This window comes from Triturus cristatus, chromosome 8 (genome assembly GCF_964204655.1).
Source record: "Triturus cristatus chromosome 8, aTriCri1.1, whole genome shotgun sequence".
Lineage (NCBI taxonomy): Eukaryota > Metazoa > Chordata > Amphibia > Caudata > Salamandridae > Triturus > Triturus cristatus.
Genome location: NC_140591.1, coordinates 50,396,469 through 50,422,472, shown reverse-complemented (window position 1 = coordinate 50,422,472; position 26,004 = coordinate 50,396,469). Strand labels below are relative to the sequence as shown.

Below are 26,004 nucleotides of genomic sequence, written 5' to 3'. Positions count from 1 at the left end.
ACACAGCGGCCAGGGCGATAAACACAAGTGTCATGCTGCGACGCCACGCCTGGTTACGCATCTCAGGCTTCAAACCCGAGATCCAAAACAATATTCTGAACTTACCAGTTAACACAGAATTCTTATTTGGCCCAGACGTTGACACTACCCTAGAAAAAATAAAGAAAGACACTGACACTGCGAAATCAATGGGGGCTCTACAAACGCAACAATTTCGTAGTGGCTCCTTTCGTCGCACCGGAAATAGGGGAACAACAATGGGTCAGGGGTCACAACAGCACTATGCTAAAAGTGGCACACAAAGCACCTATGACAAAAACAACAGGGGGTGGATATCGTGGATCCAGCACCAAGGGCAGGGGACGTGGCTATGGCAACACCAGGTCCTCCCCAAAGAACAAACAGTGACGCCCTCTCCTTACCCCCCGACCACATAACACCTGTCGGGTGACGACTCCAGCTGTTCCTGTCCGCGTGGAAGAACATCACCACGGACAGGTGGGTCAGGGACATCATCCAGCACGGGTACTGTCTAGAACTAACTTCCACTCCACCCAACATACCACCAAAGCACCGTCCTATGTCAGCCGAACACTTAGGTTTACTCCAGCAGGAAGTGCTTGCTATGCTCGCAAAAGGGGCAATAGAAGTAGTGCCCATCGACCAGCAGGGCGCAGGGGTGTACTCTCTGTACTTCTTAATCCCCAAAAAGGACGGCTCGCTCAGACCTATTCTAGACCTGCGACCCCTAAACCTATATATTCTGTCGGAGCATTTCCATATGCTCACCCTCCAGCAGGTTCTCCCACTACTCGGTCAGGGGGATTTCCTAGCTACGCTAGACCTGAAGGATGCATACTTCCACATACCCATACACCCTTCACACAGGAAATACCTCAGATTCACTATTCAAGGGAATCACTATCAGTTCAAAGTTCTCCCCTTCGGAGTAACAACAGCACCCAGGGTCTTTACCAAGTGCCTGGCAACAGTGGCCGCGCATCTGCGAAGACAAAACATTCACGTCTTCCCTTATCTGGACGACTGGCTAGTTCAGGCCAAGTCAGCACAACAATGTGCCACCCACATGTCCCACACCATTCACCTTATTCACGATCTGGGATTCTCACTAAATTACCCAAAATCAAGTCTCCAACCTGCGTACGTACAACAGTACTTAGGCGCAACAATCAACACTCTGGCTGCCACAGCTCAGCCAACTTTAGTGAGAATCAACAGCATGCAACTGCTGATCTCAAAATTCAAACCTCAACACTCCCTTCCGGCGAGAGTGTTCATGCAGTTGATAGGCATGATGGCCTCCTGCATTTTCATAGTCCCACACGCGAGACTACATATGCGCCCGCTTCAGGAGTGCTTAGCACGTCAATGGAATCAGGCTCACGGGCAACTAAAAGACCTAGTGTTGGTGAGCGGTCGGGCATACAACTCTCTGCATTGGTGGAATCCACAAAACCTTTGCAAGGGCCGACCGTTCCAAGAGCCTGTTCCACAAATCATACTGACGGCGGACGCGTCTCTCCAGGGATGGGGAGCTCATTTACTCAATTACACAGTGCAGGGACTATGGACAACACAACAAAAGAAGATGCACATCAACCTTCTGGAACTGATGGCAATCTTCCTAGCCATGAAGGCATTCAAAGTACACTTGTGCAACAAAGTCGTGTTGATCCGGACGGACAACATGACTGCCATGTACTACATACAGAAGCAGGGAGGAACACACTCTCCACAGTTGTCTCATCTGGCTCAGAGCATGTGGAAGTGGGCCATTCAGAGGAACATATTCCTCATGGCAGAACACCTCCCGGGCAAGGACAACCAGATGGCGGATCTGCTCAGCAGACACAGCCACCAGATGCACGAGTGGGAGCTACTCCCATCAGTTCTCCAACCGTACTTCCAGCAGTGGGGTCATCCAGAGATAGACCTATTCACCACAAAAGAAAACGCAAAATGCCAAAGCTTTGCCGCCAGGTTCCCACACCCACAGTCGCAGGGCAATGCGATATGGATGAACTGGTCCGGCAGATTTGCGTACGCTTTTCCCCCAGCACCATTAATACCGCTGGTGGCGCGCAAACTACGGCAGCACTCACTAACCCTGATCCTAGTTGCTCCAACGTGGGCACGCCAGCCGTGGTACACCACCTTTCTGGAACTTTCCGTGGTGCCTCATCAACGACTGCGGATAAACCCAGCATTTTTAACGCAGAACCATGGCGAAATTCAACACCCAGATCCCCAGCAACTGAACCTGGCGATCTGGCTCCTGAGGTCTTAGAATTTGGCTACCTAAACTTACCACCTGACAGTATGACTATCATCAAAGAAGCCAGGAGACCCACTACCAGAGCCTGCTATGCGGCCAAATGGAAAAGGTTTGTCATTTACTGCAACAACAATGACATTAACCCACTGGACGCATCTATTCAAAACATCATATGCTACCTCTTACACCTATACCGCTGTAATCTGGCATACAACTCAATACGCATCCATTTGACCGCGATAGCAGCCTACCTCCAAAACAGGCAGCACCTCTCCTTATTCAAGGTACCTGCCATCAAAGCTTTCTTAGAGGGACTCAAACGAGTAATTCCCCCAAGACACCCACCAGCACCAGTGTGGAACCTCAACTTGGTCCTCACCAGACTGATGGGTCCGCCCTTTGAACCTCTCCATTCATGTGAGATTCAATTCCTCACCTGGAAAGTGGCTTTCCTGGTGGCCATCACTTCCTTGAGGAGAGTTAGTGAACTCCAGGCACTAACCATTCAGGAGCCATTCATTCAGGTCCACGCAAACAGGGTTGTCCTACGCACCAACCCCAAGTTCATGCCCAAAGTCATATCACAGTTCCACATTAATCAAACTATCGAACTGCCCGTTTTCTTCCAAAATCCGCAAAATGTCGCTGAAAGAATGCTCCATACACTAGATGTAAAGCGGGCTCTCATGTACTATATTGATAGGACAAAGGATTTTAGAAAAACTAAACAACTCTTCGTTGCCTTCTCTCCACAACACAAAGGCAACGCCATTTCCAAAGCAGGAATAGCCAGATGGATCGTTAAATGCATTCAGATTTGCTATCACAAAGCTAAACGCACATTAACGGTTCCCCCACGAGCCCACTCAACACGAAAGTTAGGGGCTTCCATGGCTTTCCTAGGAAACATCCCTTTACACGAAATTTGTAGAGCAGCCACATGGTCCACTATACATACATTTACCAAACACTACTGCGTAGATGTACACTCAAGACAGCAAGCAGCTGTAGGACAGGCTGTTCTCAAAACTCTTCTCCAGACTGCTGCAGCTGGCACAGGTAGCCGCTGCTAGGGGAGGTACTCCTATATATTCTATGCACAGATATGAATTCAGCAGCCCACATGCCTCGAACTGATTATGCTACTTACCAGTATGCATCTGTTCTTGGCATGTAGGGCTGCTGACATTCATATCGCCCACCCTCCTCCCCGGCGCCTGTCGCGGCTGCAGCACTCAGTATTTTCTGTATAGCATGGTCATCACTTACTGTATCTACTCCATCACTGCCACAATGGCGAAAAACAATCTAAGGATGGAGAGGATGCCCATGCGCACTGTAGTCCAGGGGAGGAGCCACCTATCTCGTGATACTTCGAAGACTCTTCCAGGACAACAATGTGCAATCATCCGGACCCAACACTAGGCGGCGATCTATGCACAGATATGAATGTCAGCAGCCCTACATGCCAAGAACAGATGCATACTGGTAAGTAGCATAATCAATACTGTTGCAAGACTTTCTTGCAATTAGCCTGCTGTTGGGCAGAGAGGGTGTCTGAGTAGACAACTCCATCCGCTGACCCATCTTTGGGGCTGTAAGAGAGGAGGTCAGGGAGAAGTTCAGTCTCCGTCTCCTTATCCTCATCAGTCGCCATCGGCATGGTGATGTCAGCCCTGTCATGGAAAAGCCTAAAGCTTTTCACACTGATCACCCTTTTGGGTGTCCTGCTTGTGCCCACGTGAACCAAGCAGGTGACCCCACTTTTCTTTTCTAAGATGGGGTAAGGGCCACTCCACTTGTCCTGGAGAGCTCTTGGTGCCACTGGCTCCAAAACGTACACCTTTTGCCCTGGTTGAAATTCTACCAGTGCAACATTTTGGTCATACCAGTGCTTATGGTGCTCTTGGCTGGCCTCAAGATTTTTGGAAGCTTTTTCCATGTACTCTGCCATTCTGGACCTTGGGCCTAGTACATAGTCCACCATGTCTTGTTTGGGTTCTTGGAGAGGCTTCTCCCAACCCTCTTTTACAAGGCAGAGTGGTCCCCTGACAGGATGGCCAAACAGAATTTGAAAGGGGGAAACCCTACTCCCTTCTGAGGCACTTCTCTGTAAGCGAAAAGCAAGCATGGCAAGAAGACATCCCATCTTCTTTTGAGATTTTTAGGAAGCCCCATAATCATGCCTTTCAATGTCTTGTTAAACCTCTCAACAAGACCATTGGTTTGTGGGGGATAGGGTATAGTAAACTTGTACTGCGCTCCACACTCTTTCCGCATGTGTTTTAGGTAAGCAGACATGAAGTTTGACCCTCTGTCTGAAACCACCTCCTTAGGAAACCCTACCCTGATGAAGACACCAATGAGGGGCTTGGCTACTGCAGGAGCTGTAGTAGTCCTAAGGAGAAATGCCTTAGGATACCTAGTGGCATGATCCACTAGTATAAATGTGTTTCCTGATGCTGTGGGAGGTTCAAGTGGACCCACTATGTCCACACCTACCCTTTCAAAGGGAACCCCAACCACTGGTAGTGGAATCAAGGGGGCCTTTGGGTGTGCACCTGGTTTGCCACTTGCTTGACAGGTGATACAGGAGCTGACAAACTCCTTTACCTTTTGAGACATCTGGGGCCAGTAAGAGTGCCTAACTAGCCTTTCCCAGGTTTTGGTTTGGCCCAGATGTCCGGCTAGGGGGATGTCATGCGCTAAGGTGAGTAAGAATTCCCTGTACTTCTGAGGCACTACCACTCTCCTAGTGGCTCCAGGGTTGGGGTCTTTGGCCTCAGTGTACAGTAGTCCCTCCTCCTAATAGACTCTGGGTACCACTGTCATCTCCCTTTTCCTGTTCAGCAGCTTGCTGCCTCGGGCTTTCAAGAGTTGGACAGTTCTGCTGTCCATGGCACAGCTCTTCTCCAGACAGTCCCCCTGGGCCTAAGAGCTCAACCTGGTAAGGGTCAAGTTCCATAGGCTCAGTTCCCTCTGGGGTGTCCAACTCCTCTCCCTGAGGAGAGGGGCCCTGATCGTTTGCTGTACAGAAGCTGGTTTCCCAGTCTTCTTACCTTTCCTCTTCGGATGGGCCATTCTTTCAGGCTCCAACACTGCTTGTTCACTCTGCTTTCGGCGCTGTGCTCAAGTCTTTACACACACCACCTCAGGGATGTCCAGCATTGCTGCATGGGTTTTTAGGTCTAGACCATGCTGAGGTTTTCAGATCCTTACCAAGCAGACATGTAGCTGGAAGCTTTGGAGAGACCACTACCTTTTTCAGGCTAATAACCCCCCTCCCCCCAGTCTAATCTCACCATAGCCATGGCATGGTTAGTGGTAACACTGTCAGCATTGGTAACTGGGTAAGTTTGCCCAATCCGGTATTGCTCTGGGGAAACCAGTGTATCTCTCACCATAGTGACACTGACACCTAGATCCCTCGTGGCTTCTGTTCTAGTCTCATTGATCCAGGGGTATTGCAAATACTTCTTTAAGTTGGGTGTCCACACAGCTAAAGTGGCAAACTCAACTTCACCCTCCGTGACTAGAACTGCTTCAGTGTGCAACCTGATTTGCTCTGGGCACGCTGTTGATCCCATCTGGAGACTGACTAGACCAGGAGAAGCTGTAGGAGGACTAGAGGGCTTCTTGTTAGGACAAGTAGCATCTCCAATTAAGTGTCCCAACTTCTTACAGTTGTTATACCAGGCCTTTAGGGGATCAAAGTTATTTCCCTTGTACCTATTATTGGACTGGAAAGAGTTTTGGGACCCACCCTCCTGTGCAGGTTTTTGGGGCCCCTTTGAAGACTCTGGCTTTTTATCTCAGAGGGGTGGTCCTTAGAATACCCTACCAACAGCTCCTGGAGCTTTTGTTTGGAGGGATGGGGCCCCATGATTATATTTTTACACAGAGACCGTAACTCCCTAAAGTGGAGATAAGTGGTGAGTTCGAGCTCCTCAACCTGGTTCTCTATGCCATTGTGGTTATCTTCACTAACAGTTTTGTTCGTGTTAAGAGACATTGTTAAAAAAAACTTCTAACCCCTCTTATCCTTAGCTAAAGTGAACTTTTATTTTTCTAAAATTCTCAAGGGACTTAACCAAGGCCCTAACAAGACTTTGGGGGGAAAAATGTCAATTCAAAAATCAGAATTCTAAAGACAATTTAAGAGTTCTGTCATGTGATCAGGTGATAACCAAATTAGATCAACAAATGCAAAGTTGTATATCCCACCGCTGATCCACCAATGTAGGAAGCTGGCTCTGTATATACTATACCATGAGGTGTAGTGTGCACAGAGTCCAGTGGAACCACAAAGGTAGGCAGAGTTAAAGGTAGATAGAGAGTAAGGTGCTATTTGTGGAAGAGTGGGCGAGCAGTAACACTTGTTGTACACACTCAATCAGGAAATGATTGCAGACACTCAAAGACTGAACTCAGACTAATTTGTTTTGTATAAAAATATTAAGTTATTTCATTTCTAGAACCAAGCCAGGCCTGGCACAGGTTAGTGAAATAAATGCTTTGCAAAATCTTATGCAGTGTTTAAAAATTGAATGCAAGTTCAAATGCAGTTGTTTCAAATGGAGGTAAGTCAAGGATTCAAAATTACTGTACAGATTACTTTTAGGATAACCTTTTCTACTCAGTGTGACATGCCTAGATATCACACTGGGAAATTTCCTAGCGAAAAGGTAAGTAAAATCAATTTTGTACTGTTGTAGTTTTGCAGGTTTTCATACAGTTCAACTCCACACAGAACAATAAAAAAAAAATAGTCAGTGTATTCCTATGGAGAGAAATGAAGTTTTGCAGCATGAATCTTTTCTGTATTCACGATGCTGTGCATCATTCCGCCATCTAGTGGTTGGGTCCAGAATTCTAGTATTCCCTTTTCGTTCGTTCGTTTTTTTTTGTTTTTTTTTTCTTGGTTTTTTTTTCGTGGCCTGGTGGGCTTTGACATACCACTATTTGGTGTCCACCTTTGGTCGCCATCTTCAGATTATTTTTTTCCACCCTTGGGTCTGGATCGAGGCGGAAGGAGCTCCAAAACTTTGGAGAGAAGAATCCACGAAAATCATCTAGAAAAGCAAGAAAACAACTTATCGACACACCAGGCTTCAAGGCGGTGAACCGGGACGCAGCAAAAGGGGTAAAACAATGAAACTTCGACATCCTACGGAGAATGCGCGCACAAGGGGCTCCCTGGGCGCTGTAATTTACAAGACACCATTCAAGTTCTGCAACAATTGCCACCACAAGTACGCAAAGAAGGACCAGCACCCGGTCTGTAACCTTTGCCTGCCGCTCGACCACTGCTCCGAAGATTGCAACTCGCGTTCGGCATTCACCCCCAAAGACTCTTAGAGTGAGGAAAAAGCATAGAAGAGCGAATTACAACATGCAGGGCCAAGGACCACCACTGTCGCTTCGAGACCTGGGCCTCTCCAGCGAGGAGGAGGACAACGTTGCTGAAGGGCCCGAGGGCGAGGAGGACGCGCACGTCCAAGTCGATGCCGAAAAGAGAACTCCGAAGGAGGTAAGGGAAACAGCGACCCCTAAACAGTCGACCGAGCCCAAAAAGAATGAGTCTTCAAAAACAGCCCCGGCGTCGAAGCATTCGGCGAGCGCATCTAAGGACAAACAGTTTGTCGGTTTCTTTGGCAAGGACCCCCAGATGGCGAGAACCCTTGATAAGATGAAGTCGTCGGAGAGCAGTCACGATAAGGACTCCGCCATTTCGAAACAGTAGAGAGCGAAGCAAGCTGAGACTTCAACGTCGGCATGCGCCAAGAGAGAGCCCGAAAAATCTCGACGCCGACATGGCAAGTATCTTGCAGCGCAAGAGAGATTTCAATGAGGCAATTCAAGATCCTGCCGAAAACGTCGACAATACCCGAAAAAGACCTTGAGGAACTTCAGGTTCCTACAACCCCAGAACCGGCTGACAAAGAGGAGGAAGGAGAATACTTCTTTGAAGCCGAGGGAGAAGAAGAGGACCGAACCTATCACGGTTTGGCGACCTCGGAGAGACAAGACATGCAGTGGCAAGATCTCGACGCGGATACGCCAGAAGGGGTAGACTCATACTCTTTGAGGCCCTCACCCACCGACGACATCGGGATGTACAACCAGGTGATAAAGAAGGCTGCTGACACCTAAGGAGTGCAGCTAGAGGAGGAAATGCAACAGTCCTGCTTCCTCCTAGAGACCTTGCTGCCCACACAGAATAGAAGCCAATTCCTGCCCATGCGTCCAAGTCTGCTGGACCAGGGAAAGGAAACCTTTATGGAGCCTGCCACATGCAAGGCAGACTCTATAATAGCTTCCACAGCCAGAAAAAGATCTAATGTACCCACTAACGTGGGCCCAGTGCCAGACAAGGAGAGCAAAAAGATGGATCTCACAGGAAGGAAGATAGAATGAAGCGCCGCAATTCAGTGGCGCATAGCAAATTCTAATGCATTAATCAATAGGCATGCATATCAGCACTGGGAGGAAGTAGGCGAGCTGCTGAAAAATCTGCCAGATCAGTTCCAGAGAAGGGCAAGACACTTGGGGGAAAACATTGGCCAATAGATGTTTAAAATCGGGCTAAATACTGTGGAGACATCAAGTAGGCAAATGATGATCGGTGTTACAGAGAGAAGACACGCCTGGCTAAGAATCTCAGGGTTCAAACCAGAGGTGCAGAGTAACATCTTGAACAACCCCGTTCAATGGGGAACAACTTTTCGGAACGGCTGTGGACGACAAGTTCACTCAGCTGAAGAAGGAAAATGAAACTGCAAGGTCCATGGGGGCACTACAATTCAGAGGTATGCGTAGGGGGACACCATCACGGAGACCAGCAGGCAGGGGTAACCATCAACCAGTAGCCTCACACCAAACCTTTCAACAATGTTACCAAGGAGGGAACCAGGGCCAACAACAAGGTGAACAACAACAAGTTTGGCAATTCCAACAGGGGAGGCAATCCTTTCGAGGGTGAACTCGAGGAAGAGGCCAACAGCAAAGAGGGGGACAGCAACCCACCTCCAAGTGACTGCACTACAACCTTGGCGCACACTCTAATAAGACCTCAGAGGGCGCAACAACATAAACATCCGGTCCCAAAGAACAGAGAATCCCTCCAACATACAACACCAGTGGGAGGCAGAATAGTAAACTTATTCCAAGAGTGGAAGAGGATTACATCCGACAAGTGGATATTAAACATAATGCAATACGGATACTGCATAGAACTGGCAAAACAGCCGCCAGGCAGAAAACCAAAGAACAAAGTCCATGCAAAAAGAGAGCTGTCTCATTTGGTCAAAGAAGCACACGATCTTCTAAACAAGAGGGACATAGAGAAGGTGCCTCACAAGGAAAGGAATAGGGGGGTGTATTCAACGTACTTCCTCATACAAAAGATGGACAGAACATTAGGACCTAAACTAGACTTAAGGTTCCTAAACAAGTTCATCAGATTTGTAATCGACAAAACGCATCACCAATTCACAGTGCTAGGGTTCGGACACAAGTCAGCAAGAGCCTTCACAAAATGCCTAGCAGTAGTAGCAGCCCACCGAAGAAGGCAGGGATCCACGTTTATCCATACCTAGACGACTAGTTTGTAAAAGCAAGCACATACAACCTTTGCAAACAGCACATACAAAAGGGTCATATAGACTTTGGTCCTGCTCGGTTTCTCAATACATTGAGAAAAATCATCAGTAACACCAAATCAGATAAAGATATTCTTATGGGCAGAAATCAACACATTAGGGAAGGCGTTCCCGAGCACAAAGAACAGTAGCAATACTGAAGGAGACACAGCTATACGGCAAGGGGCAAGCTCTGACCGTGAGGAAGGTGGATAAACTGCTAGGGATGATGGCTTCATGCATTCATCTAGTCCCAAACATTCGACTACACATGAGACCATTCCAGGAATGGATTCAACAACAATGGTCACAGGCAACGGGGAGTTGGGAGGATCTAGTGGTTGTCACGCACACAGTTCTTCAGGAGATGGCATGGTGGAACAGGAAGAACATAATACAGGGGAGACCTTTCACACAACCAACTCCAACAGTGACCATTACAACAGACGCTTCCCATCTGGGGTGGGGAGCGCACATGAACAACCTCACGGTGAGGGGTTTATGGACACAGTAGGATGTGATAAAGCACATCAACTTCCTGGAGTTAAAGACTGTGTTCCTAGCCTTAAAAGCCTTTCACAACGAGCTTTACGGAAAGAGGGTGTTGATTCAAACAGACAATACAGCCACAATGTTACATCAACAAACAAGGAGGAACACAATCATTAACACTATCAACACTAGCCCCGGAGCTATGGAGATGGGCTACCCCAAGGAACATAGAATTACTAGCAATTCATCTTCCAGGAAAAGGACAATATAGAAGCAGACAGACTGAGCAGACAAACATCAGCACCCCACGAATGGGAGATCAACCAATCGGAGATTCTGAAAATCTTCAAAAAATGGTGGACTCCGCAAATCGACCTGTTTGCAACACTGCAAAATGCCAACACTTCGTGTCCAGACAACCATGCGCACAGTCCCTAGGGAATACGCTATGGATAGACTGGTCAGGGACATTTGCTTACGCTTTCCCCCCGATACCACTGATACAAAGTACTCCACAAGTGCAGGATAAGCCGAATGACACTGATTCTCATAGCACCACAGTGGGCCAAGCAGACCTGGTTCTCACAGATAATGGAAATGTCGCAAGGGGCAATGCGCCAGTTCCCCAACAGGAAGGACCTCCTAACTCTGCAAAACGGAAAGGTGCTACACCCAGAACCAGAGAGCCTATGCCTGGCAGCGTGGCTCCTGGGGACTTGTTCTCACCTCAGACTACCAGAAAGCACAATGGCAGTACTCCGTGGCGAGAAGACCTACAACAAGAAAGTGTTACACAGCAAAATGGAAAAGATTCTCCCTTTGGTGCCGTAAGGAAAAACTTTCAAGGAAAATCACAAGGGAATCAACAGTACTAAAATATTTACCATATGTGCTGCAGGAGAAACTAAGCTACGCTTCTATAAGGGTACACTTGGCAGCAATCGTAGCTTATACAAGGGGAGAAACAGGGAAGAGTTTCTTCATTTCACAAATGGTCAAAAGCTTCCTAGAAGGAGCAAAGAGGATAGCACCTCCAAAGAGGGTGCCACCACCCACTTGGAACCTCAATGTGGTACTAGCACAAACGATGAAGGCGCCATTCGAGCCAATCCACACAGCAACTTTACAGATACTCACACTAAAGACTGCGTTTTTAGTGGCAATAATATTACTACGTAGAGTAAGTGAATTGCAGGCTCTAACACTACAAGAGCCCTACTTCCAAATACATAACAGAATCGTCCTGAGAACTGATCCACATTTTATGCCAAAGGTGGTATCGCAGTTCCACATTAGCCAAACAATACACATACAAAGTTTTTTCCAAAACCCAAAGACACAAGCAGAAAAAACATTGCACACCCTGGACGCCAGAAGGGCAGTCATGTACTACATGGAGAGAACAAAGGAATGCAGGAAAACAAAGCAGTTCTTTGTCCCATTTGCAAACAGTTTTCTGGGACGACCAGTCTCAAGAATACCATTGCAAGATGGATCGCACAAGTCATACACTTGTGCCACAAACAGTCAGGTCAAACCTTGCAAGGAGCACCGCACACTCACTGAACAAGGAAGAAAGGAGCAACAGTGGCTTTCCTAGCAAACACACCTATTCAAGACATTTGCCAAGCGGCAACATGGTCTTCAGTGCACACGTTCACAAAGCACTACTCCATGGACAGATGAACAAAGAAGCACAAGTAGGACAGAAGGACTTACAACATATATTCACAAACCAGCGTTCATCTTCCACCCAGCCACCGCAAGACTAGCAAACTGCTACAAAGTCAATGCTCCGCATAGTGAATCCAGAAAAGATTCACGCTGCAAAACGTATAGTTTCTTACCTGTCGGTGTAGTTTTGCAGCTTGAAGGTTTTCTAGATTCACTAGCGAACCCACCCGCCTCCGCCAGGAAGATAAACACAGGAGGAATAAATAAAGGGAAACCAGAACAAACAATAAAAAATAACAAACAAACAAAAAGAATCCGACGATGGCGACCAAAGGCGGGAAGTCGCCGTCACAGAAGGACACCCAATGGTGGTATGTCGATACCCACTAGGCCACGAAAAAAAAAGAGAAGAAATACTACAATTCTGGACCCTAACCACTAGATGGCGGAATAAGGCACAGCATAATGAATCCAGAAAAGTCTTCAAGCTGCAAAACTACACCGACAGGTAAGAAACTATACGTTATCGGTTATATGGTAAGTAATCGGTCTTTGGGGTTGCGGTTCTGGGGTTAGAACAAGGGTTCCCCCAGGGTCAAGATGAACTCTCAAAACACCCTCATAGTCACTAGGGCGGCCGGGTGCAAAGTGCTGAGGCCCAGTGTAATCCAATGGGGCATAGGGGGGCCTCGGTTGGTTGCTGCTCACGAGCAGGCCACAAGGTTGTGGGAACAAAGCTCCTGGTGTTAAGCTCAGGGCAAAAGGGGATCCGGTTTAGCACACAAAGTGCACCCGCAGGGGTGGTCTGGTGCAGGGTGCTGATTTGGGGTCGGGTGCCCTGTTGATTTCAATGGGGATTCTCCGGTTTCAACAAAGACTGCAGGCTTGGGATGAAGATTTTCTGGAGGTGACCACCGGTTGGAGAGTTCAGTTGGGATGCTGGGACATCGTTGGTTGGGCCACATAAGGCCGTGGGGCTTTGGGTGCATGGGTGTCTTTGGGCGTCGGGTTTTCCTTACCAGCTCAGATCGCGGTTGGGGGACCCTCTAGAAAGAGGCTGCAGGCATCGCTGCGAGGTTTGAGGCAGGTCGGAGATCACCAGATCTCGGGTCAGGATCACCGGAGAGACCTCCTCATAGTGTTGGGTCTCTCGGGCCGTGGGCTTCAGGTGCAGAGTGGTGCTGACTCGCGGATTTGGCTGGAGCCAGAGTCTGTGGTGAGCAAATCCGGTGCTCACGGGAGACAGTCTTTTCTGTGGAAGGCAGGGCAGGTTCTCGGTGTTCTTGAGGTTGCTGGCTTCAGGACACACCGGGATTTCGCTTCTGCAGGTTCGAGGTGGGGACAGGCCAGTAGGGCTGTGGCCAAGTCAGTGGGCGTCCATCCCAATAGGCCATTTTCTCGCCAGTAGTATAGGTAAAGGTCCAGGTCAGTAAGATTAAAACTCCGCTGCCATGAAGTTCCATTTTGCCCACAGAGTATGGAACACCTCATAGATTATAGAGTCCATTGATTAGAAATCACTGAGCTAGTCTGAAAGAAAAAGTTGAACATGAGCTGGTTGGCTAAGTTTTCTGAGCCAATGTGAGGAATTTTGGGGGGCGGGAGGGGGGGTGTGTGTGTGTGTGGTGAAGTAAAGGCGGTGGTGGGTGGAGATTAGTAGAGTAAATTCAGCATCAGAACATTACATTTGTGTTTGTTTTTATGTTTTTTTTTAATGTTTTTTTTTATCTTTCTTTACATTTTTCAGGGTACGATTCGGAGACCGAACATATAAGCGAAAAAGAGTCCCGCTCATTAAAAAAAATTCAAGGAATGCACAGTAGTGAGGGATACTTTGCTTGCACTGAGTGTGCGAAGAGATTTCACAAGGAGGCCCTCCTTGTGGCTCACCAAAGAATTCATCAAGAACTGAGATCTTACCTCTGCACCAACTTTGAACGTAGCTTCACTGAAAACTCAAGTCTTGTAAAGGCCCAAGGTTTATGTACTCCAGCAAAGCCCTCTCATTGCACAGAGTCTGAGAAGAGTCAAAATCAAAACTATGAAACGCATACTGTAGGAGGTCCTTATCAATGCACTAACTGTGATAAAAGCTTTACTCGAAAGTTAAATCTTCATTATCATCAAAGAACACACACAGGAGAGAAGCCACATCACTGCACCGAGTGTGATAAAAGCTTTGCTCTTAGGCAAACTCTTCTAGAACATCAACGAATACACACAGGAGAAAGACCCTATCATTGCAAGACGTGTGAGAAAAGCTTTACTCAAAAGTCACATCTTCGTTATCATCAAAGAACACACACAGGAGAGAGGCCTTATCAGTGCACAGAGTGTGAGAAAAGCTTTACACGTACGTTCCAACTAAAAAAACATCAAAGAAAACACACAGGAGAGAGTCCCTATTACTGCGCAGAATGTGAGCAAAGCTTTACAACAATGTCAGATCTTAAATGGCATTTAAGAACACACCCAGGAAAGTAACATCTTTCTTTATCATAAAAGAACACATGCAGGAGCCCTATCAATGCACCAAGTGTGAGAAAAGCTTTATAACAATGTCAAATCTTAAGCAGCATTAAAGATTACACAGGAGAAAGACCTTATCGGTGCATTGAATGAGGTAAGATCTTAAATCACAAGCAAACTCTTAACGTCCACCAAAGATTGCACGCAGGAGAGATGCGCTTTCACTACACGGAGTGTGATTAAACATTTACTTCAATGTCACATCTTCAATGCCATCATAGAATTCATACAAATTTGAAACTTCACCGTTTGTGAGAAGAGCTTTACTCTAAAGTCACCTCTTTTACAGCACCAAATGACAAACAAGTTTTTCTTTAAAGTCAGAATGCACCAAGAAATCCACATATCCATCCATGGACTGCCGTACACATGAGAAGAAGTTTACAGACAAGAGAATTCCTTTCCATCACAAACTAATCCATAGGAAAGTGATACTCCGAGGAGTGAATTACTTTTCACTGCTGCACATTTGCTAAGAGACTCTTTCCACACCTACTGTGGCACCTGAGAATCCACATGGGCTTGGGCTCTTTTCTGTGTACTGTCAGAAGAATTATATATTGAAGATTGATATCCCCAGTGTTTATAGACAGGAATTAACTTGTCTCCTTAACTACAAGAAAGACTTCCCTGTAAAATCCTCATTTTAGCTAATCCAGAGAGGTAAGGCCAGAGCAGGGATCCTCTGAGACCCTCCTCGAGGGCCGGGGCTACCAGTATGACTTTATAGAACCATTGCTGGACTTGCTAAGTGGTAGAGGTGATGGGGCTGAGGTGAACGAGTTAGGAACCCAGAAGAGATGTTTTTGCGAATGATTTCAAGTTACAGTGGCGTAGCTAGGTTGTCCTGGGCCCTAATTCAAGGAAGGACAAACCATCCACCTCATCTGCCTGGCCACTGAACCAGAGGCATCTGCTGCCGTCCGCCCACCCCTCAACCCTGCGAGCACAATCCGAACCACCACCATGCTAGGGTTTCCAACCCTTTTGTATTAGGACACATTTGGCTACAGTGACCACAAGACCAGCCTCGAGCGCTTCATGCTTCATGTTGTCTGCACACAGGTGTGGAAATAGTGACATTCTAATTGTGACATCAGTAGTTTGGAGTTGTATCCCAGTGTGACATGCACATTCCTACAGAACCTGAATTGCTTCAGGAGTGGCCTTCCCAACACACTGTAACATGAGCTGTACCACTATAGTAGCCACTTGCCCTGCGCATATGACTATACTGACATATTTGTGAACTGCACACTGAAAAGGTCTGTAGTGCTATAGTTGTAATATACACACACTGTAAATGGCTACTTTCACCATAATAACAGCTTAGGCAGTGTTACAGTGTGATGGTTTGGGATAATTCTGAGGTAGGGAATCTGTGGCTAGATAGTCTACCAGATAAGGCATTACCGAAGGGAAGTAACTTGTTCAGCCTACCCACACTGAATGTGTTTTTATTGATTGCACCCTTGTCACAAGCCTGCAAATTGACACATCTATATAACTTTTTCTACAAAAACATTCAAGGGTCATAAAAGGAGGCTGGGTTTTGTCATTTTGGAAAGGATGATGGAGACTGTTCCGTCAAAACATCAAGGTAAGTCTTGTGTCATCATTAGTGGAGTCTAATTGTAAGACTTCCAAGCAGATTCTAGGACCTTCTCACCCTGCCTATAAGGGTCCCACAATTGGTCAGCCACTGGCTGTTGCATCAAAGCTCAAAAAAGATGGCGGGTGTTGTCCCTAGTGAAGACAAGGTACTTTCATAGCGGTCAAAGATTACCTCAGATTCTGGACATGGTTCCTCTGCAAGATGTTTGGCGATGACAAAGATATCTGTAAAGGTTTTAAGTATGCCAGGAAATCAATTGACAAACGTTTCGACAATCTAGTTCACATGGACCTTTGACAAAAGAACCTCCTTTAACCGTCACCGTCGACAACCTTGGTGACGAAAATACCATCAACATTGCTTCTAATGCTGTAGACAGGGTCACCGTCCTTGAGGGAACTACAATCGCCAGAAACCCCTCCGTCGATTAGGAAGATGGTATCTCACATTATGACCGAGGACCAACCAGCAATGACTTGTCACTCAATGACGATACCATCCAGAACAAAATTAATAGAATTTCCAGTCAAAAATAAACGGTATGCTGTGCAGTCCACAAGTCATCCTTGTAGTTTCAATGATATCTTATGGATCATATGTTGGTGGCCTCTCCTGTCCCAATACAGCCGCCATAAAGATTGTTAAAATATTCTTGTTTGTTCAAGACAAAAAGAAGACCCAGATTTAGAATAGATTGAAGCTTTTTTAAGTTACAGTGAAGAAGGGCTGCTCACCCAGAGGAATTAAATATTCAGCACTTGGATTCTGATGAGGATTACACAGAATCCATACATTCTCCACAGACAGATCGAGCATTTCGGTCGCCAACACCTTTGCAACGTAAATACAGGCAAGAATGGGCACATCCTTCACAGTGCTTCGTGACAGTGCCTGCACAATTGTGAATTCTCTTGAAAGGGTGCAGAGTATGTCAGAAGAGGACAACAGTAACTTAAAATGGTGATGCTAGCAGTAAGGATGGCCGAGTCCAGTAACATAATGCAGGAGGGAAAATAACATCACCATTTTCAGATGATGATGATACATGTACAGAGAACCCTCCTGGTTCTCTAAGTAATGAATCAGAATGGAAGCAATTTATATTTCCAGCCCAAAACCGGCACACATTTAAGTCCTTTAAAAACTACGCCTAGTCACCAATAAATATCTGAGATTTGCAGAAATCTGATATTTTAAAGTGGAAGAATAACCTCCAGGTGAAAAGTATTTCCACCTTGAAAGAGCAGAAACGAATTGATTAGCCAGGCTATAGTTCTACATTCTATTAGTCTGAGAATGTACGTCTGAGGAGGGCTCCAAGCGATACAGGGAACAATGTTGTCTTGCATTCCGCGGATACCTCCCTGTTGTCTATGTATGAGAATTATACAGGAACAGTTGCAACAAATTGATATTGGATAGGATGATATAGAACAAATAACTCTGCACATGAAGCAGCCTCGGTGGTGGATAAGGAAAGAGAACATTTTTAAAGGACTGCCACCTCCCCTTAATCTTTTCTTAACTGCAGGTGCATCCCAGGCAGGATGGGGAGCTCATTTATACAATATGCATGCTTCTGTCCTATGGTCAAAAAAGGAGACTCAATTTTGCATAAATATACTAGAGTTGAGAGCAGTCAGGTTGGTGCTAAAAGCCTTTCTTACTGTAGCACAAGAGTCTTGTTTACTGGTGAGAACCGACAACACTATCATGTTCATTATTCAAAAGTGTTAACAAGATCACTACTTCCCTTACAAGATGCACAAAAGTTATGTAGTTTGGCTATTTACCGCAACTGGACACACACCGGCAATAGACAGTGGACAGCTTGAGCAGCAAAAACTCTGGGACACACAGATGGGAGATAGGCTACATGCACTTAAAAATTATATTTCAAAGATGGAGCAGGACTTAGTGAGACATGTTGACCTCAGATCAGAAAGTGCAAACTCTTCACAAACAGATGGTTTTGCCCCGGCTGACAGGTAATCACTGTCTCAAGAGAGTTGCCAGGGACATTTATACACATTACAGCCAATGCCGGTGATAAAGAGTGATATGCAAAATAAGGAGAGAAAGTTGCAAGGTAATCCTGCTAGCCCAGGCATTGGGCACATTAGTATTGATATGTAATTTTGAGGGTAATGTGTGATGAGAAACGAGTTCAATTCCAACCAGATGTGAAACTGATTTTGAAGAAAAGAGCACAAATACTTCTCCTCAAACTATTAGTTTATTTACTTAACAGCGCGGCTCATCAAGACCTATAGTTTAGCCATCTGAAAACCTCTCAATAGTGTAGACTAGTCCTAAAAGAAGCCAGAGCTCCTGCAAATATGAAGCCATATAATCTCAAATAAGAACATTTTGTAGAATGCGCAGAAAAGGAAAATATAAAATCCGAGCTTGTACCACACCATTTCTTATTTTACCGGTTGCTTCTAGCCAAATCTGTATTGTTTTTATATCCGTTAAGGTACACTTGGCCACATTTGTGAAAAAACTAATGAAAGATGTATTCAGGAAATGTATGCCCTTTCCCAAATTGTCTACAGAATGGAAACTAAACACTATTGACAGCTTTTATGAAGTCAGCGTTTGAACAGATTCTTATAGCAACCATTCGGCATTTGACTTGGAAGACAACATTTCTTTTAGCCATAATTTCTTATAGAGACTTCTAGCAGCAAATTCCTCACCTTTTGAATAGTCCGTAGGCGTCAGATTTGATCCAGAAACGTTTCAGCAATATGTCGGTATTGCACTGACACTGTTCCGGTGGGAAAGTGACTTGCGAAGCCCATAAACATGGCACCCTTGTGTGCTGCTATCAGTTCCCTTATTTCTCCACTATACGCAGATCCTGTCTGCGTGTATCTGCAGCGACTGCATGCTGATGAACCTGAAGGCCTTGGGGACCAAGAGGCATGACTTTACATCACCAAGCATAAGAAGATTCCGCTCTGGGAACATTCCAAGTCGCGGTCTGCGTCCGGATTTTTGTCTTCCAGTAACTTTCACCCCCAAACATCGCAGTGCAAGCTACCATAAGCAGATCTAATCCCAATACATTTCCCAACACATTCAGATGGAATCCATCCTTGTGGAAACATTTGACAAATGTGTATTTTCTTCCACCAGTCTGGCCCTGTGTTCTGTTAACACAAGCTGTGGGGACTCTACTCCATCACCCTTTGGGATTCAGTGGCACAAGTCCTCCTTGCTGTGCCTGAAGACCTTGGACTTGTTCTCTCTTAGGGAATTAAAGATGGTCATGATGCGGGCTGGACACCACTTATTCCATCAGGCAGGTCATATGCATCAGTGCTGCCATTCTCTGCCATGCATGGCTGCGATCGACTGAGTTTTCAGGAGATGTGCAGTCCTCTCTGATGAACATGCCATTCCGCAGGACTCGCCTGTTCGGGGACAAGGCTGATTCCACTCTCGAGTATTATAAAGAGAGCTTTTCTACCGCTTGCTATCTGGTTCTTTTACGCACCACAAAAGTTCCACCATTCATTTCATAGATTTGTCAGAGGTGCCCATACAGCCAGCCTGTCCAGCCTTCAAAAGGAACCCATCGGTTTTGTGGTCAAGACCGAGGTGCCCACCAACCCTGCGGCCAAGGTCAGTGGGTTGCCCCACCTACCTCTTGCCCTGAAGCCCACCAACAAAACTGCTTTAGCATGCTCTTACAAGAGCATAACCAACCGGAGTGAAGCAGAATCCACCGCTTTCCCCCCAATTTGACAGGTAATGAATTCATACAGGTGGGTTCTACAAAATGTTCGCAAGGGCTACGCTACGCCTTCCCCTTACTTCCTTCTGTCCCCTCCCAGTTACCAATGGAGGACCATAATCTGCATTTGTTTCGGCAGCAAATGCAAGCTGTTTCAGCCTAATGTATATCCGCAGGGTGCCTGCATCAGAAGTAGGTCATACTCGTTAATCCTGCTACTTTCTGGTGCCCACGAAAGATGGAGGCTTGTGACCTGTTTTAGACCTGTGCTCTAGATGCCTTCCTCCAGAAGGAGAAATTAAAAATACTCATATTAGCCATTGTAGTGTCTGCCCTTGAGACTGGTTGGTGTGATTGGACCTTCAGGATGCCTTATTACATGTTCCCATCTGACCGTCCCACCTGCTCCACCTGCGGTTTGTGGTGGGATAGGAGCATTCCCAGTTTGCGGTGCTCCCCTTTGTTTTCACCAGTGCCCCTCCGGTGTTCATCAAAGTGATGGCGGTGGTCATAGCACACATTCGGAGGTCAGGGATGCCAGACTTCCCCTTACCTTAACAACTGACTGTTTAAGGAGGACTAACCCCAGGTAGTCGTCCGCTACCACCAGACTACAGCGATCCTCCTGTCCTTCCTGTAGCCCACTATCAACATGTCACAGTCACTCCTTGACTCTTTCTTAGATGTTCTCTTTCATCTGAGCCATTCTGGACACTGTTCAGTTTTGTGCCTTTCCACCCCCGCACTGGAGCTTAGACTAATCCGCTTAGTCTTGAAAGCCTTCCTTCTGTCCATCACGTGGAAGATGGTACAAGGGCTCATGGACAACAACACCTCCATGTGGTACTGCTAACAAGCAGAACGTGGTGGGGGTCACGGGCAATGTGTCTTGAGGCCTTGCTCCTCCAGAAAGGGCTGGACTGGACTGCCATTGAATATTCCTGATGGTAACCTTCCTGGCAGGATCTTTAAATGCCAGGGTGGACAAGCTCAGCCATCGATGCCTTGCGGATCAAGAGTGGCAGTTACACCCAGTGATGGCGTGTGGCTGTGAAGGGGGAGAACCATGGCTCAATCTGTTCACCACCACCGAGAACTCACAATGTTAACACTTTTGTGCTTTTGAGTTTCAAAGTCGTCTCTCGCTTGGAGATTTGTTCCAACTCAAGTGGAACTTGGGACACCTGTCTTCCTTTCTGCCGATACTGCTCCAGTCCCTAGTTCTCAAGAAGATAAGGACCAATGGGGCCCAAGTCATCTTAGTGGCTCCAGATTGAGTACGGATTGAGGGGTATCCAGAACTTCTGGGCTTGAGAATCTGTCCTTCGATCCGGGAGGATCAACTGTCTCAGCAGCAGGGCAGAATTCCACACCTATGACTTTGCAAACTCCATCTTCTTGTTTGGAGATTGAGCTGCCACAGCTGAACACCTTCAAGCTTCCTCCGGAAGTGGTTGATGTCATCTTGACAGCCAGGTATTTTTTAACGAACTGTACACATCTGTTGATGGGAGAAATGAGTGATTTAGTGCGGCACACGCCAGATTGACCCCCTCAACGCAACGTTATCTGAGGTTCTGTTTGTCTTAATCTGGTCCTCACTTATTTGATGTTCACAGCTGCTGCTCCTCATGGCTGCTTACCATTAATGCTGTGTTTCTCTTTGCCTGGGCACAGCATGTAAATGAGCTTTGAGCTCTCTGTGTTCAACAACCTTACATCACCTTCCCAGATAAACTGGTTCTGCTGACTTAGGCATCCTTTGTGCCGAAGGTTGTGACACTATTCCACATCAGTCAAAGCAGCATCATGCCAGCATTCTATGCTCTATTTCAACCCTCTTAGTAGGATGAAAAACTCCATTGCTTGGATCTCAAGAGTGCACTGAGGATAAAATGACTGGCAAACGATCCAAAATTCATTCCTAATATTCCTACTTCTTTTCAACATATGGAAAAAAATAAATTACTGATCTACTTTGCAACCCTACGTACAGCAGCTGAAAGGTCTCTCTGGATATAGAGATGACTGAAATTTTATCTACACGATGCAAACTATTTCCAGAAAACGGATCCGCTTTTTGTAGCTTTGGTCCAGGAAATAAAGGAAAATCAGTTGATAAGCAGACTCTAGCAAGATGGATTGCTGCTTGTATTATGGAAGCTCGTGTATCAAAGAAACAGACCATCGACAAAGTCAGTTAAATCACTCAACAAGTGCTATAGCAACACCTACTGCTTGCAGGGATTCATTTAAGAAACATTTGCAAAATAGCGACTTGGAGGACAACATATGCTTTTGTTATGCATTACTGCATTGATTTGCATATAGCAGTACAACTATGGTAGCTCAAACTGTACTTAAAAACCTTTTATCATAAGGTAAGCCTTATTCCCACTTTCCACAGCATAAGATCTGCACAAATTCTTCCTGTTTGTAGACAGCCTTGGGTTATCGGATCTGTGCTAAGCAGGGCTAAGCCAGTGCTGAAAAAGCAACATATTACTTTTCACTAATCAAAATATTATGAGTGCTGCTAAAAAAGCTAATAGATTATTGGCCTAACAAATTATGACATGAATAAAAACCTATATAGATGATGGGGGCAAATGGTATAACTGAATGTCGAATGATAATCAGTCCCATGATTACTCATCCCTATATATCCTCCATAGCCACATGGAGCTCTTTCTCTATATTTCTCTTGAAAAATTTTACATTTCCTACCATTAACTGCAATTTGTTAGCACAATTAGAGGAGCCAATTGAGTTGGCAGAAGTACAACTGGCCATAGATGTATCTGGCAACAAAGCACCAGGGCCTGACAATTTTACAGCATCTTTATAGAAGGCTTATTAATGGTTTACTCGTAGCTCCCTTCCCACCAGGAAAAAGATGCTAGATTTTGGGGTGGGAGACAGCGCAACCTGTCATTGTTGGTAGAATTGTTCAACAGCGGCGAGGTCAAGAACGGTAAAACTTGTGTAGAGACGTTCAACTTGTTGCCTATTTGCCATTTTAAATTATACCACTTGCTTCACTATACCCAGTCAGACCACTGCAGAGGAGGGTACAGTGATAAAATATGATTGAGAAATTCTCAGACAAAAATTGTATAACAAGCGGTTTCTCAAAATTGTTATTGCATTTTTTACAAGCATATACACATAAATACATGAAAAGATGGGAGGCCGAAATCAATTTAGAGATAAGGGGCCAGGCATGCTGCCCGTTCTTACTTTGGGGATAAAGGTACCCTGCAAAGAACCTACTCTAGGGCACAACTTCTTGAACTGCACCCGAGCGCAGCTTGCGACATGCGTGGAAAAGATCAACCTAGTCACAGGGGAGGCAGAATACTGTCAGCACTGTAAATTCAGCCCTGTTAACAGTGGGGCCTCCGCCCCTAGCCATCTCAGGAGGCCCGAGGGAATGGAAGTAAAGAAAAGGATAGGGACTGAGACCAAGGCTGGGCTCAAGACTAGCTCTATCCGGAGGGGCGTTAATGCTCGTTCCATGCCCAAACATAAAATTTAAATTGCCCTGACAATTCAAACTCTTAACCTGGACTGCCTCTTTATCACGGAGGCGTGGGCTAGGGAGGACTTTGGCCCCGACTTGATAGACGCCGGCTACACTTTTCTTAGATGTGACCACCCAGATCAAAGAGGAGGTGGTCTGGCCCTAGTGGCTCGGGAACTCGTCAGATGTACCCTTAGCATGGTTGACAGTGATCCTAGCACAAAATTGGAGGCAGCCTCGTTTGGGATTAAGATCTCTCAGAACTGTAACTTCTCAGGCCTCCTGACATACCGTTCGTCAGGTCCAAGGGCAAAGTTCACGGAGACCTGGTGTAACACCCTGGAACCGTTTGTAACCATTGCTCATCAAACCATCCTAAGGGATTTTAATTTTCATCTTGAAAACAAACAGGATAATGACTCGATCCTCTTTTTTAGACCTCAAGGTAACTCTGAGGTACGAGTAACTTGTTCGCTCTCCAACTCACACACCCTATCATACTCTGGATGGCATTTTCACTAACCACAATAATTTGGTCATCGAGGTAGTACAGTCCCTCAGTTGGACTGAACAATGGCTGATTGAGCTTAATGTTTTTCTATCACGCCTGATCGAGGTGGTTAAGGGCCCCTCCTCGAGGCATACACGCTGTAGGGGACTAAATAAGATCACAGCTTCAAATTGGGAGTCCACCTTAGCCAAGTTATCCGAGGGGAGGCACATTCCACACCCTCCCACTGCAGAGGGTTTCCGTGACTGTGACAAAGTCCTTCAGATCATTCATGAGCTCACCCCCACCGGAGGTGAGGAACCGGTCGCCTGGGAACTCACTCGTGACTGGGAATAATTTCCTCACCACTTTCCCTCAGATCACGGCTCAGCAAACAAAGGAACTCCTGCTGAGCCTAAAATCCGGTGCCCCTTCTGACCCTTATTTGCCCTCCATAATTAAGCTGGCTCCTGACTTAGTAGCAAATTTCTTGTGTACGGTGTTTAACGACATACTTCAATCTGGTAGCTACCCGGCCCTCTTGGAGGAATCTCGCCGCTTCTCAAAAAACCCAATGCTGACACCCTAGATCTGGAAAATTTTCGACCAGTTTCTCTTCTCTCTGCCCCTGCTAAAATCCTGGAGAAATTTATCAGTATTGAACTGCTGAAATATGTTGAATCCCAGGTGATCTTGGATCTGACTCAGAACGGGTTCAGCGCAGGTCACAGCACCGAGTCTGCTCTTATTGTGGCGTCTGACTGCATTCACACGCAGGTTGATCATGGAGGTTCGGGGGTGCTGATTATGCTCGACATTTCGGCGGCATTTGACACCGTCTCCCCGGTGCTCATGGTGCAGCGTCTGCGGGAGGTGGGAGTCACGGGATAGGCCCTGCAGCTTCTCCACTCTTTTATGTCAAGCAGGGCCCACATTGTTAGCTACGGAGGATTTGGCAATAAGGCCTTTGGCCTTCCCTGTGGGTTGCCCCAGGGTTCGTCTTTGAGCCACACTCTTTAACCTCTATGTGGCCCCATTAGCTGAGTTGGTGCGGTCTTTTGGATTTCAAGTGCCCTCCTATGCAGACGATAGGCAAATTATTGTCTCCATCTCGATTGGTTTGCAATCAGTCTCAGAAAAGTTCAGTCAGTGTATGACCAGCATTATCTGCTGGAAGAAGGGCAACTCACTGAAGATTAATGCAGATAAGACAGAGGTGCTGGTGTTTGGCTCACAGAATTCCATTTGGTCAAACGCCTGGTGGCCTGCAGACTGTGGTCACCTGCCTGTCCCGGTCAGGGCAGCAAATAATATGGGGGTCATTTTTGACCACGGTCTGACTTTTGATGCACAGTTTAGATGCGCAGTTAGCACTTGGTTTTATATTTGAAGAACTCCCAGAAAGGTGTAGCCTTGTATTCCACCCAAATTACATCAGTCTATCATCATTGCACTAGTCACCTCTTGGCTGGACTACTGCAACGCTCTGTACCTGAACATCAATGCGGTCTCCCTTAATAAGCTCCAGGTAGTACAGAAGGCAGTGGCAAGGCTGATTCTTAATATTCCGAAGCATCAGTCAGCCAGGAAGGGGATTTGCTCCTTGCACTGGCTCCCCATCAGGAAGCGGATCTCCTTTATGGTTCTGAGCATGGTATTGAAGGCCATGCACAGTAAAGGTACGCCACATCTGAAAACCCTTTTTCATAGGTATACTCCTGGGATGCCTTTGAGATCCTCCTCACAGAACAAACTGGTGTCTCCTAGATTTCGCAGATTCAGATGGGGCGGCCGCTCCTTTTCTGTAGCAGCCACCAAGCTTTGGAATTCCTTGCCCACCTCCATTTCCAATACAGGCTCCTTACCGGTTTAAAAAAAAACGTTTGAAAACATGGCTATGTGCATCCTAGATAGCTGCAGGTTCGTCTTTCTCCCTCTGTCAGCTAGTGCCTTGACACGCTCGGGTATAAGTGCGCTCTACAAATATTATCATATCCTAA

The 26,004-nt window shown here is 46.4% G+C and overlaps 1 protein-coding gene across 2 annotated transcripts in view; it reads left to right on the top strand.

Annotated features, from left to right (window-relative positions):
- Positions 1 to 14,705, top strand: part of LOC146800039 (uncharacterized) — a 161,155-nt gene extending 146,450 nt beyond the window's left edge. For both annotated transcript variants that reach the window (XM_085620946.1, XM_085620945.1), the window contains exon 7: positions 13,850 to 14,705. In XM_085620946.1, the coding sequence (XP_085477072.1) occupies positions 13,850 to 14,586 (737 nt within the window). In that variant the 3' untranslated portion in view covers positions 14,587 to 14,705. The remainder of the gene's footprint in view (positions 1 to 13,849) is intronic.
- Positions 14,706 to 26,004: the final 11,299 nt, after the last annotated feature.